Here is a 14,774-nt window from a genome sequence, read left to right as displayed (position 1 = left end):
CTCATATTTGAAGGGAGATTTCACAGCGTGAGAACATACAGGGTCATATTTCACAACTAAGTCTCCTGGTTATTAAACTTCCAAAAAACCTAATAAAATGTAAGATGACTCAGCATTGCTTTACTACATCCTGCACATCTTTATATGTGGGCTTTAAGGTCTATAATATGTTCCTTTCTCTTGCAGAGATCTGGTTGGACTGGCTGAAGGATGAGATGAAAATAGGAGGAGATGATTTTAGTCGGGAAGCTGTTTATGAGCTGTTTGAGAAAGCTGTCAAAGATTATATCTGTAAGGCCGTATTATTTATTGCATTTCACTCATCCAGTACCATATTTCTTCTTTAGAACACAATCCATATTACTACCATGTATATTAAAATGTGTCACCGTCTGTATAATGCCTCCCGCAATAATTATCTAATTTGGCCTTTGTTTTAAAATAACGCTTTAAAGAGCATACACTGTCCTAAAGAAATGAGGGATTACTGTACACATTAACAAATGCAATAGTTTTTTTTTTTTTTTCTTGACTACGGTATTAAATGAAATATTATAATTTACAAATAATAGTAGCATGGATGTTTGTTAACCTATTAAAAAAGGAACAAAGAGCACCATAAGTAGGGGGGGAGAAAATGCCATTGGCAAAAGGAATTTGTTATAAGGTCTTAGAACGGGTTGGGTATGGTAGACTGGCAGGTGGGATGTCTGCCATCAAAAGACCGACAGCGGCATCCCGATGCTGAGAATCCCGACGGGCTCAGTAAGTATGCTAACCCTCCCCCCTTCACTTTCTAACCTCCCCCCCACCGGCAGCTTACAAGCTATCCCGGGCGTTGTCATCTCAACTGATGCCGGGATTCCGTTGCCGGCATCCCATGCGGTAAGTTGGAGTAATAGTATTTTGAAGGATATAACATCATAAGGCTGTAATGTGGCAACAGAAAAAAGTTGAATGTGAACTTTGGTGCAGTATGAGTCTGATGCCCAAAATTCCTCTTTATATCGCAATTTTACAGGAAACGCTCATCCCTTTTCAGGTGCATAAAAACCACTTAGCCTATACCAGGTCTACCTTGCTTTTTCATGGATAAGACAAAGTGTTGTCTGCACTGTTAGCATTCTAAGGGGTAGTTGCATACTGTACTAGCTGCAGTCAGCGCATTTATTTGCCAGTTCCAGTAGATGAATTCTGCTCACACCTACATAGCCTTTGAGCAGAATCAGCGTTTTGTGAGGTAATGCACAAAGCTGATCAAAGGCAATTTCTGCACTTAATTGGATCTGCAACTAATGCTTTGGCTGCGTTGGCTCCATCCCATCCAACTAATCTCTTGCACACCTGCATACAGTATATCCAATTTTGAAGTGTAAATCAAATGTATCTGCAGATAAAAACAGATAAAATGGAGGTATTTGGACTTTATCTCCCCTGTCAACCCTTGGAAAATGGTTTTGTTTTATTGGAATTTTTCTTTTAATATACTTATGTTCTTCATTTGTACTGATACATTATTTTGGTAGTTCTACAGTGTCATAAAATGTAGTAGCATCAAGAAGAGAAAGTGGAAAAAAGCATTCACACTTCTTTATAGTACCAAAATCACCTCTGTAGTATATGCTTACGTAATGCTAGTTTGGTATATTAATCTTTGTTTTCTTTATGTACAGTTGACAGTGTTGTCCTTTTTTCTCCTAATAAAAATGTTGGTTTATAAATTTTATCCAGTTTTATTTCTCATCCACATTGTTTACAATGATCACATTCATTTGTTAAACTGATCAAAGGTTCATTTGCTCTTTCCATTACACCTGTATATTAATATTGAACAAACAGAATGCAGAAATGCCAATGATGTGCACTAATTTAAGTGTATGTCTGTTTACTTTGTTTTTTTTTTCTGAAGGTCCAGAAATTTGGTTGGAATATGCACAGTATTCTATCGGAGGTATGGGAGAAGAGGGTGGTATTGCCAAGGTCCGTTCTATATTTGAGAGAGCTTTAACAGCTGTTGGACTCCATATGACAAAAGGATCAACTATATGGGATGCCTACAGAGAATTTGAGAATGCAATATTGGGAACCATACAGGTAAAACAAAAAGTGAAAAAGGTTATGTTTACATGTGTGATTTTTTTTTTAATGACCGGTATCTGCTGAGCTTGCAATAGCATTTAATTTAGAACTAGCATAAAGAGGTCTTTAGTGTTTGTCAACAGGCTATGCAGTCATTTACAGTGTAAGTCATGCAGTTCTTATCTTAGATGATGACAAAATATAGCACAGCGGGCACAATATGTTCTACTTCCTGGTAACTTGATCTGACATTCACTCAATTCGAGAAATGTGTTTTGTGTGGACAGCTGACTAAATGTACCCTAGTGTGTGTATGGTAGGGAGTTTAGACTATACGTTCCAATAGGGCAGATACTGATGTGAATTATTACATATTCTCTATTCAGTGCTGCTTAATATGGTGGTGTTATAAACTATAATAATGGATTTGTATTTGTCAAGTAGTTGCAATATTTTGCTAACTTATTTTTAATGTTTGTGTTTAGCCATTACCTGGTACAGTCCCTTCAGCAGAACAGCAGCAGATGCTGAATACCCAGCTTGAGAGGATCCATACTCTCTTCAAACGTCAATTGGGAGTTCCCCTTCTAGGTAGGTCCAGGACTTTCACAGTAGAGTGAGAGACGTATGTGTTTACAACTGTAAGATATAAGGCTTAGGACTCAATCCAATTAACTCTTCCTCGCACGCGTTGCAACTGTATTGGAACTCGCCCGTCTTGCGGAACTATCTCGCCCCAGATTTGTGGATTATTGTACGCAGTCCTATAGAGTGTTTCTTAATAATGAGGTTGATCCAAGAAAGTAAGACCACTTATTAAACTAGTTTAATTTTTGTACATGATTTTAGAAGATTGGGATATGGTGACCGTTTAAAATATTTCTAATTAAATATTTGTAGAGGGCACCTTGATATTTGTGAATCCTACATTTAGTGTTGCATTGCTAATGTTAAATGTTCATGCTCAGTGTTCAATTTAAAAAAAAAAATGTTTCATTTATTTTTGCATTAAATGGGGACACTGGGACTGTGGGTATAGATGGAGGCTGCAGGTGCCTGGGCACCAAAGAGTTAGCACACAGGCTTATTCTCACCCCCCTATAGTTAGCACACAGTCTTATTCCCACCCCCCTATATCCCGCCGGAAGCCAGTTTTTCTTGGTGCCTAAAGGAAGTGGGCATAGTTTTTTCAGGGCTGTCGGCGGTAATCTTTACACACGCTGCTACTGACCGCTCTATCACCCCCCTCTGGCGGCCGGCACGCTGACAACTGTCAGTGTCACCTGCCACCTCCTCCGCACAAGGGAGAACCGTGGCTGGACGATGGGGCAGGTAAGCGGCTACTCACAATATAGGAAGTAGGAGTATAGCGGCTGATGCCACCAGCGGGTGAACAGCCGTCCGTGGTACCTGGCAGGGTTGTCTGGTTCCTGTCCAGGGCTCCATGTCAAAGGCTCCTCTCTCCTCCCACCCAGATGCTGAGCAGCCATATTGCCTCACAGCACTGACTGCCCGCATGGAGAGAGGACGTTCTGCCTCCCCTATACCTATATCTTTTGGTGCTATTTTTTTTTCTAATCCCCTTCCTCACCTATTGGTGTTTGGTTGTTGGGACTATTGTGCCTGTTAGGTTTCTTTCTAATTAATTCTGAGCACTTGGACTGTGATTCTTTGAGTCTGTTGCCAGTTTAGTTTGTCTCGCTTCACACTTCAGCTGTTTCTTATTTTTCTTATTAGAATCTCAGGTTATCTCTTCAGGTTATTATTGCTATTACCTGTACTTGTCTGATGATGATTTCTGTCTGATACTCATTGTTTTGTGTTAGTTTAAGGAGTGCATTATAACACATTATTGCTTGTATTATTCAGGTTAAGAGTTTATTTTTCTCACTGTGCCTACTTATTTGCGTATTTGTAGTTACACTGTACTTTTGAGCTTACAGTAATTTGGTTCTACTAGACCACTTATTTTTATGTTTTTGGTATCTCAGTTCAGTGCTCTTGACCCCCCCCTCCCCCCCCCCCCCCACCACCACCACCACCACACACACGTGTGTCTGTGTGCTGTTTAATTTACAGCGACACTGTCTTCCAATGGTACCTCTGCAAAGGCTTCCCAGGAGAGGGGGTGTTCCTGTGCTGCATGCTTATACCTGCAAGGCCTGTAAAGAAAACTTGCTGGAGCCTTCAGCTAGATGCCAGGCACCCCGAAGAGATCGTTCTATGCCTCTCCATTCAGGCTATGACTCCCAGTCTGACAAATCCTCGGAAGAGGGTGAGTTATCCCAGACATCAGAGGTGGATTCCGACTATGCTCACGACAAGCACCTAGCTCAAGTTGATGTTTATGCATTGGTAAAAGCAGTTAGATCTTCCTTACTTATTAAGGATTCGGATGTCTCTCCGGCTTCGGAAGTGCCCCTCTTCTAATGAAAGAAGAAGGAGCCGGCGGTTATTTTCCATCCCCCCCCCCTCACCCCCTGGTTAGCTAGAGCATATTTTTGCTTAAGCCTGGTCGCATCCTAATATGAAATTCTTAGGTGTATATTTACTAGAGTACAGGTTTTTAGAAGTGGAGATGTTGCCCATAGCAAACTATCAGTTTCTACTTAACACTTATCTAGTACCTTCTGGAAGATATTAGCTAGAATCTGCTTTCTATGGGCCATTTCTAAAAACCTTTAGTATATATGCCCCGTATAGGGGTATTCAATATGGGAGCGATAACATCGTTTTTGCGTTAATATCGCACTTATGACGTCATTATCACAGGTTTTAGTTTTACACCGTATTCAATTTCAAAGACTTATCGCAGTTTTGAAAAGTCTTTGATAAAAAACGGTGATAACTTTTCACCATTGAATAGGTGTCGAAAAAAAGTGCAGAATTGGGGTTTAGGGGTGCAGGCTTAAAAAAAATAGCCTGCACCCAAAAAATTAATTTAAAAATTGGGGTGAAAAAAAAAAATGGGAAAAAAAATGATTAACACTAGGGAAATAGGTTCAGGGCTATTCTGCATGTATGCGGCAGGTGTTTTCTAGAATAGATTTATAGCGGCAGGTGCACAAATGCAGAATTTTTAAAAACTTACTTTAGGGACATCAAAACATGCTAGTACCCATTTTCATGTACCCCAAATTTGATGGGACCACTTAAAAAAACTAAAAAAAAACATAAGTGCTCTTCTGCATAATTTCTTCAATGTCGGGAAAAAACACCTGCTGCGGCTATTTAAATCCCCGACTTTCATTTAAAGGTTAAAACGGGGGTACCCATAGTGAACCCCATGTTTTTACAACTTTAGGGGGGTCTTACAATTTTTTTAAGGAAAAATTCGTAACTTTACGCAAATCCAACTTCTGAGGCTCCCGTTTTCGTTAATTTTATATTGAATACGGGGATAAGCGGGCGGGCGCCCGATACTTTTTTTTTTTTTTAAATATCTTTTTATTGAACAGCAATAAAACAATTATACATTGCACAATCCAAGAATTAAAGAAAATAAAATTATCTGATAAACGACTAGTCTGTTTCTTGGAACAAACAATATACAAACTACTGTTAATCTTTTCAAACTTTTTTGGAAAATAGTACAAATATAGATTGAAATTATGTCAAAGTACAAAGAAACAAAGTACTTGAATATAATATAATGTAGAAAATTACAAAATTACAAATACTGTATAAAAAAATCGATATAGTACACCGTATAGAAATGCAAGTAAATATACAATCAATGTCACTCAAACTATGCAACTTATAGAGCCAGTGTAAGCAGCGATTGAATTTTGAGTTAACCAATTATCACATCAACTTCGGTATATCAGTCAATCGTTGCGTCAATATAATCTACATCAATGCAGAATTATATTAGAAAAAGGGGGAGAGTTAGAATAAAATGATAAAAGAAACAGAAGAAGAAAGAAAGGTGAAATAGAGGGGGAACCACTGACAGAAGGTGAGAGATACCTTGTCTGGGGGGATTCACAGAGAGCTACATATAAATAGCAACAATAGGGACATTTTAAGTGATATTTCTTAGCATAAACCATTCCGTGTGATCAAAGACTTTCCATATGTTATTCCGAATCTGGACCGGTAAACATTGTATGTATGGTTCCCATTTTTTGGAAAAAATCCGTACCCCTCTTTCGATGTTAAAGATAGCCATACGTCTCTCCGCATAAATTACCTCCAGCAGCGCAGTTTTCCATTCCATTAGTGTAGGTGCTGATTTTGAGATCCAGTAATTAAGGATAAGTTGTTTAGCTACTGTAACCATGACTCTCAGAGCAGGTTTCCATGGGCCCAAGGAGGACTCAGACTCCCATATTGAAAATTCTGCGAAAATAAGAGCTGCCGCATTTTTGGACAATTTAAGATGTATTGTATTATTTAGATAACACAAAATTTTATTCCAAAATCTATGGATCTTTCTGCAGTACCAGAGGTTATGCGAGAGAGAGGCATTAGAGCAGTCACATTTCACACAATTTCCCTCCTCTAGTGGCACAAAATGTCTCAGTTGGGCCGGGGACATATATGTACGATTTAAAATTCTAAGATGAATTTCTTGAAGTCTCGCTGACTTAAGGCAGGGTAAAACACGATCCAGATTCGCAACAAATGGCTCCAAGTCACATAATTCGGGTATCTCTGTGTGCCAAGCTTCCGCAACTGGTGCCCAAGCATGTATAGGAATTTCAATCAGGTATTTATATAAATGAGCTATTCTGAATTTGGTTGAGCGACATAAGAGTAGAATGCGACCCATTGTATCTGTGTTAACTGAGATCCATAAAGGATTATCTAAGGATTGAATGAAATGACGTACTTGTAGAAACATAAAAAATTGTGTACGAGGGATGTCATATTTATCCTGTAATTGTACAAAGGAGAGCAAATTGCCACCCGGATCAAATACATCTTTGATGGACATGATTCCCTTTTGATTCCACATTTTAAAAAGAGGAATGTCAAGTGAAGGGGGAAAACGGGTTACCCCATAAGGGGATGTACGGGGATGAAAAAGGATTTTTCCCCAAATGTGTATTAACCTTCAACCACGTAGTGTAAGTGTCCCAGAATAAAATATTAGAACAAAATATCTTAGGAATGTGTATTTTAGGGGTGTGTAACAAGGCTGCTGGGGCATATGGGTGAAATAATGCTTCCTCCAAGTCAGGATTAGTATAGTGATCGGTATGTAATAACCAATCAGTTATATATCGGAATATGCCAGCTTTTGCAAATGCAGAGATGCTTGGGATGCTCAGCCCTCCATTTTTTTTCAGTAGGTAAGCTCGGGAACGCGGCATTCTGGGTTTCTTGTACTGCCAAATGAATTTAAAAAAGATCTGCGTAAACTTCAGTACATCCGCTCTTGTTAAAGTAATGGGTAAAGTTTGTAAAAGATAGGCTAGTTTCGGGAACACCACACTCTTTATTACAGTTACTCGTCCGAGTAGAGAGAGTTTAAGATCTTTCCAATTCTGGAGTTGGGAGTTTAATCTATTTAGCAATGGAGAGAAATTAAAAGCATATAGAGAGGATAATTGAGCTGGTATAAGTATACCTAAGTATTTTAATTTATGTGTTGCAATTGTGAAAAGAGAGGCTATGTGGGGATGTGTAGCTAAAAAAGCAGCTGCATCAATAGGGAGCAACTCGGATTTACTCACATTGATGCGATAACCTGCAAATGATCCAAATGTGGTAATTAGATCCAGAAGTGTAGGGATGGATCGTAGGGGATCAGATATAAAAAGCATCATATCGTCTGCAAATAAAGACAATTTACATGTTTGGTTTCTGATAGTAATACCCTTTACCTCCGTTTCCTGTCTTATTGCTATCGCCAATGGCTCTAGCGCAATTGCAAACAAAAGTGGAGAAAGCGGGCAACCCTGTCTCGTCCCTCTCTGTGTACAGAATACAGGTGACAAATATCTATTAGTGAGAATCTGAGTAAGGGGAGAAGTATATAAGGATCGTATGATCTCAACAAAAAGGGCGGGCATACCAAACCGACGCAGAGATTCAAACAGGTGATCCCAGGTTACCAGATCAAACGCTTTTTCTGCGTCTAAAGACAACAAGAACCTGGGATCACCCGTCTCGCCCATATGCAGAGACTGCAGCACCGTAAGGACTTTCCTAATGTTTGTGACAGAATTTCTGCCACAAATAAACCCGGTTTGGTCCGGGTGTATGATAGACGGGAGAATCAACTTCAACCGCTCTGCTAAAATTTTTGTCAATAATTTATAGTCTACGTTAAGTAGAGAAATGGGTCTGTATGATGAAGGCAAAAGGGGGTCCCTGCCTGACTTCGGCAGAACTTTTATAATGGCCGAATTAAAATAGTGAGGGATTATTTTACTATCCATTATGGAGTTAAATACATTGGTTAGAGTCTCTGTGATTTGGGGACGTAATATTTTGAAAAACTCCCCACTCAGACCATCTGGGCCTGGGGCCTTGAACGTCTTGAGAGATTTAACAGCTTGATCTACCTCTTCATGTGTAATTTTGCCAATCAATATATCAGCCTGTGCAGATGAAATCTGTGGCAGGGTGTGTGATTCCCAAAAAGCCTCCTTTTTAGTGATATCTATTGGGTCTTGGGAATAGAGGTTTTGGTAGTAACGGAAAAAGATATTCGCGATATCTTTGCCATTGAATTGTATGGCAGAGCTTTCATCTTTGAGAGCTGCAATATTATTATGTGGCTTGGTACCTTTCAGCATGTTTGATAGGAGTCGGCTAGGTTTGTTGCCGTATCGAAAGAAATGTAATTTACCTGAGTATACATATTTATCATCCATTTGAGTGAGGATTTGATCAAAGTGTAACTTGCACTCACCATATGCGGCTCTAGTCACCGGTGAGGGTGAAGCTCTTAGAGCTTGAAATGCGGATGTTAAGGCCGTCTATGCAGATCTATAAGTGGCGTCTTGTTCAGCCTTATATTTTGTCATAAAGGAGATAATTTCCCCCCTAATCACCGCCTTAGCAGTTTGCCAATATAAACCTGGGTTATCTTTATGTATTTGGTTGTTCATTTCGTAACTGGCCCAAGCAGACTCTAGCATTGACTTAAATTTAAGGGATGAGGCTAATTTTGCCGGAAATCGCCACTGGGAGTATGAACCCAAAAGGAATTTCCCCTGTACATCCACCCACACCGGCGCATGATCCGAAATAGCTATAGTTTCAATCGATGTATCGATAATCATTGGGGATATTGAGTTAGATAAGTAAAAATAATCAAGCCTAGAAAAGGCGTTTATGAGTGGCTGAGTAGTACGTGTATTCCAGATCAGTGGGGTGTCTCATTCTCCACACATCTAATAAATTCAATTCTTTGGCCATATAATTTAAACCTATTTTTGGTTGTTTGGGAGAGGAATGAGAGAAACTTTTCCTATCTAAGGTTGGGGAAGCGACCAGATTGAAATCACCCCCTAATATAATCTTAGAATCTGCAAAAGAATATAATTTGTTAATCAATCCTAGGAAAAAAGATTTATCATATATATTGGGACCATAGACATTACACAAACAATATCTAGTGCCGTCTAGCGTGACATCCATAAGAATGTATCGGCCTTCTTGGTCTACATCAGAGGAATGAATATCGAATTGAATACCCTTGCGTATTAGGATTACCACTCCACGTGACTTAGAACCAAATGATGATGACGCCAATACCTGGTGGTGCAGTGTGTTTAGCTTGGCGTGTTCTGTGGGAGTTAAATGAGTCTCCTGTAAATAAGTGATATCGGATTTAAGCTTATTAAGATATGTCAATATGCGCTTTCTTTTCACTGGTGAGTGAATCCCCCTGACATTCCAGGTGCAAAACCTAAGGTGGGAAGGCATCACAAGGTGTGGAAATTAGGTAATGCAAATAGTAAAAAAGTGTAGTATAAATGTTAATATACTCCCCATAATACCGGTCGGTGCTAGGTAGGTTCATAATAATATGAATGTCGGCTCTAGTATAAGTCATAAATAAGCTATGAAGGTCATGAGCTTCATGATTCATACAGTATAAAGAAACAAATAGACAAATGGACATAGACATAAAAAGAAAATAAAGATAGACGCTTATATGCAGAGATTGCGAATCAAATGCAAACATATAACCAAAACTATAGTCATTGATCTCAGCCTATTGAAAAGAAAAAAAAAAGACAATAGTATTAATAATAACTATAAAGCAACGTCACAAGTATATATGTAATTATAATCCTAAATCAGACTATAAACATATTTTTGAAGAAAAGGGTAAAACCTGGTAAAGGCATCAAAATAGGTATGGGACACCTTCCCGTAATCAATCATTATGATCCATCGTGGAGGGGTCCGAGGACTCTGTTACTTCATTAAGGAAAGCTTGGGCGTCAGCAACTTCTGTGAAATCTTTAGGGCCTTGAGATGAGAAAATGCGAAGTCTAGCTGGGAATAAGAGCGCGAAGCGAGTCCCTGATTGGATGAGCTGAGAACAGACAGGGGACATATTTCTGCGTGCTCTGGCAACCTCCGCGGAGTAGTCCTGGAACAAGAGGATACGTTGGCCATCCCACTGAAGAGGGCCCTTATGTCGAGCAGTTGACCATATCAGATCCTTGTGACGAAAATTTAAGCACTTGAAGATAACCGCTCTAGGGCGTGAGATGTTAGAATCGCGAAAAGGACCTAATCTATGTGCTCGTTCTATCTCAAAATTATTCAGTTCAGCCGAGATGCCGAGTAGCTCAGGAAGATCGGTTTGAAGAAATTTAGTGAGATCGTTGCCTTTAATCGTTTCCTTAAGACCCAGACGTCGCAGGTTGTTGCGTCTGGACCTATTTTCCAGATCGTCTACCTTGGATAGTAATTGTTGTTGAGTGGTCGACATGGTAGCAACTTGTTGTTTTAGTTCCGAAAGTTCATGAAAGTTGACTCCGATCCTGTTTTCATTTTCACGCACTTGTTGTGAGACAGAAGACATTTGCGTCTTAATATCCGCCAGTGCCCCCATGAATTTATCCGCTTGGTTTTGCAGTAGTGGTTCCACTGTTTCTTTAATGGCTCTAACTATCTCTGCATATGAGAGAGGAGCAGGAACCGGGCCCATTGTGTTATGGGTAGTAGCGGGTTCGGAACTATGTGTATGTGGCATGTTTTCCACAGAGTCTGTAGGTTGATCTGTACGTTTGCTACTACCCCTGGCTCGATTTGCCTTGGGGGTGGGCTGTGGAGCCATGAACTTATCCATGTAGAGATTGGTCCTAATTTTCACCAGGTTATGATAGTACTGAGGAGTGTGTTGCTTAGAAATGGCTGTGATCACAGACAGGAGATCCTTTACATTTCAAATAATTGTGAAGTAACTTGAAAAATAGGGCTGGAGCACCATCTGGTGGTAGAAGCTGGCACTGTAACTATTCCCCAGAGTAAAGGATATGTACATAAATATTGCCAAATTTATCATCAGCTATAGCTGGGGTTTCAAAAGAAGTATAGAGTTGCAAGACTTCTGTTTATAAGCAGCTGCACGTTCTCCACTATAGGGCTTTAACTGGTAACACACAGTACCTTGTCTCCTGTATATGCAGTGTCTGCAAAATGGTGCCGTCTGTAAAAGGACCTTGAAGGGAGCCAGCGTCTGCCTTCTGCAATTGTGTTATGCGGTCGCGGGGACCCGTCCAGCGGCGTCCCCGTGTGTTCCCCTCGCTGCTCGCGCCCACCAGCTGACTGTTTGTGAGCCAGCGTCGCGGGGTTTGGGTTTGGCAGTGGACCAGGCGCGATGCAGGAGCCGGGAGGCAAGGGCCGGAACCCAGCACCACGCACCGCGTCTTCAGTAGGCCGCGAGGTCCGGCAGCCCGAGTCCGGGAACCAGGATCCCGCTAGGCAATGGGAACACCCGCCTTGGGGGCAGAGATGGCTTGTGGCGGTAGGAGAGCCAAGAAGCACCGCGCACGGCCGGAGGGACTGGATCAGCAGGCTCAGTCGTAACGGAGCCCCGACGCCATGCAGCTTTCCTCCTCGGCTTCCAGGCCACGCCCCCGGGCGCCCGATACTTTAATGCAGGTAAAAACTCCGATATGAAACGTTAACTTTGACAGTGAAGTTAACGTTTCATATTGAATACCCCTCGTAGTGTCCAAATGGATCTCGTCCTTTATCCACTTCCTCTGGAAGATTGGGAAAAGTGGGAATCGCCTCCCCGTGTGGATACCCACATTGCTCGGTTAGTGAAGTCAACAACACGTCCCATTCCCACTGTGGCCTCTCTTTGGGAAGTAAGAAAACATCCTTTAAATCAATTTTTACAAATTTCGGGGCTGCCTTACAGCCAACTCTTGCTTTGGCATGGATTGCCATAACCCTCGTTTGCTTGGCCCGATTCCCTGGAGGAAGGACTGTCTTCGGTAGCTCGTTGGTTAGACCTCCTTTCCATAGTGGATACTATCAAGGAGGCTGGTTCTTACATGGGCTATTGATTCTGGAATCTTATCCTCAAAGGTGTTGCTTTCTCAGTGGCAGCTAGACGGACGCTATGGCTTTGCTCCTGGAGAGCGGATTGGAGTCCATTTCCAATTTTGGGCCTTGTCTTTTCGACTTTCGATGGCACCTCAGGTGTTCACGAAGGTCAGGTCATGATAGCGGTCGACCTACGGCGCTGAGTAACCTTGAATTCGTCCGTACCTGGATCTTCTTCTTTTAGCCCAGTCTCCGAACTTTCTTTAAGAGCACCTGCAGCTCACCTTGGACTTGTTGCAATCCCATGGCTGGCTGAATAATTGGTACAAGTCCATCTGGGCGCTCTCCTGGAATCCAGAGGGTATCCTTTCTAGGAACAAGGTGACATCCCTTCAGTCCCTCATCAAACTTTTTCTCCACCTTCAACATGGTGGAATTTGCACAATTCCTTTCCCGGGTGCCGCAACTGGAACTTCTGCAGTGGTGGTACTGTTCTACCCTACATCTCAAATCCCAGACGATCGTTCTGTCCAGATGCATCCGACACTCCCTCCTGTGGTGGCTCCAGTCGTCTTATCTCGGACAAGGGTCGTCCATATCTTATCCAGGATTGGGTTTGCTGTAAGGCTGTAAGTACTACCGCAATGTCCCCCAGATGAACCTTGAGGAAGGGATTTTACGGTGAGTACAAAAAATACATTTTCTCCGCCCAATGACGCTGCTGTTTCAGTCAGTGAAGTCTTAATGTGATATGCTTATTCTTTAAGTCTTTTGTATTTATGTGGATCATAGTCACTTCAGGGTTCGTCTTTCTATGGAAGAAATTTTGTTCATAATTGTTATGATATGTGGTTAATATGTGTGAGGATATTTACTGTGCTTAAATTTTTTTCACAATTTACATTGTAACTTAGTGATTTTTTTTTTATTGCATTACATGTGTAAACACTACATTGTCACTCCCCTTTATACTCCTGGGAGAGGATGGGCTTACTTTGACACCCTGTCTGCAAATACTGACCCCTTTTTGTTGGTGCTGCTTGGCCACCAGACACTCCTTCAAGGTACTGGGATCACTTGCTTCTGGGTGTTATCTACCAGCTGCAGCACCTCTATGCTTGTGGATGTGACTTGTTCCTCCTGGAGGCTTACTTAGGACTGCTACTGCTGGATAGTGTGAAAAGCGTTGGCTCAGGTCACTGGTTTCAACACAAGTAGTTTTCCATGAACTGGGTCATGATGTCTGGTTCCTAACTCAAACCAAGTATCCAGGATGTTATTATTGAGAGCTTGCCACTGCAGCCAGATCTCTCTAAGCTCAACTGTAGTGCAGTGGTTTACTAGAATCTATCCAGTGCTACAAGAAGAAGGTTTCTTTGCTTCTCTTCCACAGTTTCCACTTTTCGCCGCCATCGGAGGTTTTGCCGTCGAAAAGTTATCGTGCTCGTCCCCGCATTCCAAACCTGCGAAAACGGGACCCAGCGTAGGCGAAATCGGGGAAAGTCCTGTAATTTTGGGGTAAATTAGCCTGACACCTCCCCCCCAAAAGTTGCTCTGACATGGGGGCTCACTGAGGGAGCCCCCGAATAGCCATGCAAAAGGTATTTGGGGTCTTTCAATGGTCTCAATAGGTGCTATTTAGCGATTTTGAATAAGTGGTGTAGAATAGCATTTAGCCACTTTTTTTGGGGAAAATAAGTAGTCCCAACAAATTCGCAAGCATCTGCAAACAAAAAAAATACCTGGGGCATACTAACAGTTGTTTGTCCCCCCACCTTTTTTTTTTTTTTTCACCCCCAAAATGAAAATCCCATTTTTGGTGTGTCATGTGGTACTTTTTTTTTCAATTTTTTTTTGCATAGAATACCTTTGGGGGCTTGGCCAAGGGGTGCAGGGTGGTTTTTGGAAGTCTGCACTTTATACTTTTTTGCTTGTCACAATTTCACACCTGTGAAAAGTCAGGCAAATTGAAAACTGGATAAGTGAAATCGGTGTAAACGACGTCATCGGCAAAAACGTATCGCCGATAACTTCTTTTCGCAGCCTAATTGAATATGGCCCTATATAATTAAACAGTTAGAGGACCCTGGGGATGTACATTTTCCTTCAGGACATTGGCACTTAAAATATTTTAAATTGTAATTTCCCTCTTCTTCATAACCTCAGCCTGTTTGACAATTGTTTTGCACAGTGCCAACAATACTGGGTGCTAATTAGACTGC

At 41.3% G+C, this 14,774-nt stretch overlaps 1 protein-coding gene across 3 annotated transcripts in view; it reads left to right on the top strand.

The window, feature by feature from the left end:
* Positions 1–14,774, top strand: part of SART3 (spliceosome associated factor 3, U4/U6 recycling protein) — a 75,729-nt gene that overhangs the window by 6,862 nt on the left and 54,093 nt on the right. For all 3 annotated transcript variants that reach the window (XR_015872558.1, XM_088457229.1, XM_088457227.1), the window contains exons 3-5: positions 187–291; positions 1,910–2,094; positions 2,565–2,670. Coding sequence is in view for 2 of the 3 variants with exons in the window: in XM_088457229.1 (XP_088313355.1) it covers positions 187–291; positions 1,910–2,094; positions 2,565–2,670 (396 nt within the window). In the remaining variant the exon portion in view is untranslated. The remainder of the gene's footprint in view (positions 1–186; positions 292–1,909; positions 2,095–2,564; positions 2,671–14,774) is intronic.

Source organism: Taudactylus pleione, unplaced genomic scaffold, assembly GCF_031769625.1.
Source record: "Taudactylus pleione unplaced genomic scaffold, aTauple2 ptg000749l, whole genome shotgun sequence".
NCBI lineage: Eukaryota > Metazoa > Chordata > Amphibia > Anura > Myobatrachidae > Taudactylus > Taudactylus pleione.
Note: the sequence above shows the minus strand (reverse complement) of the source record. Positions and strands in the feature narration are given on the sequence as shown.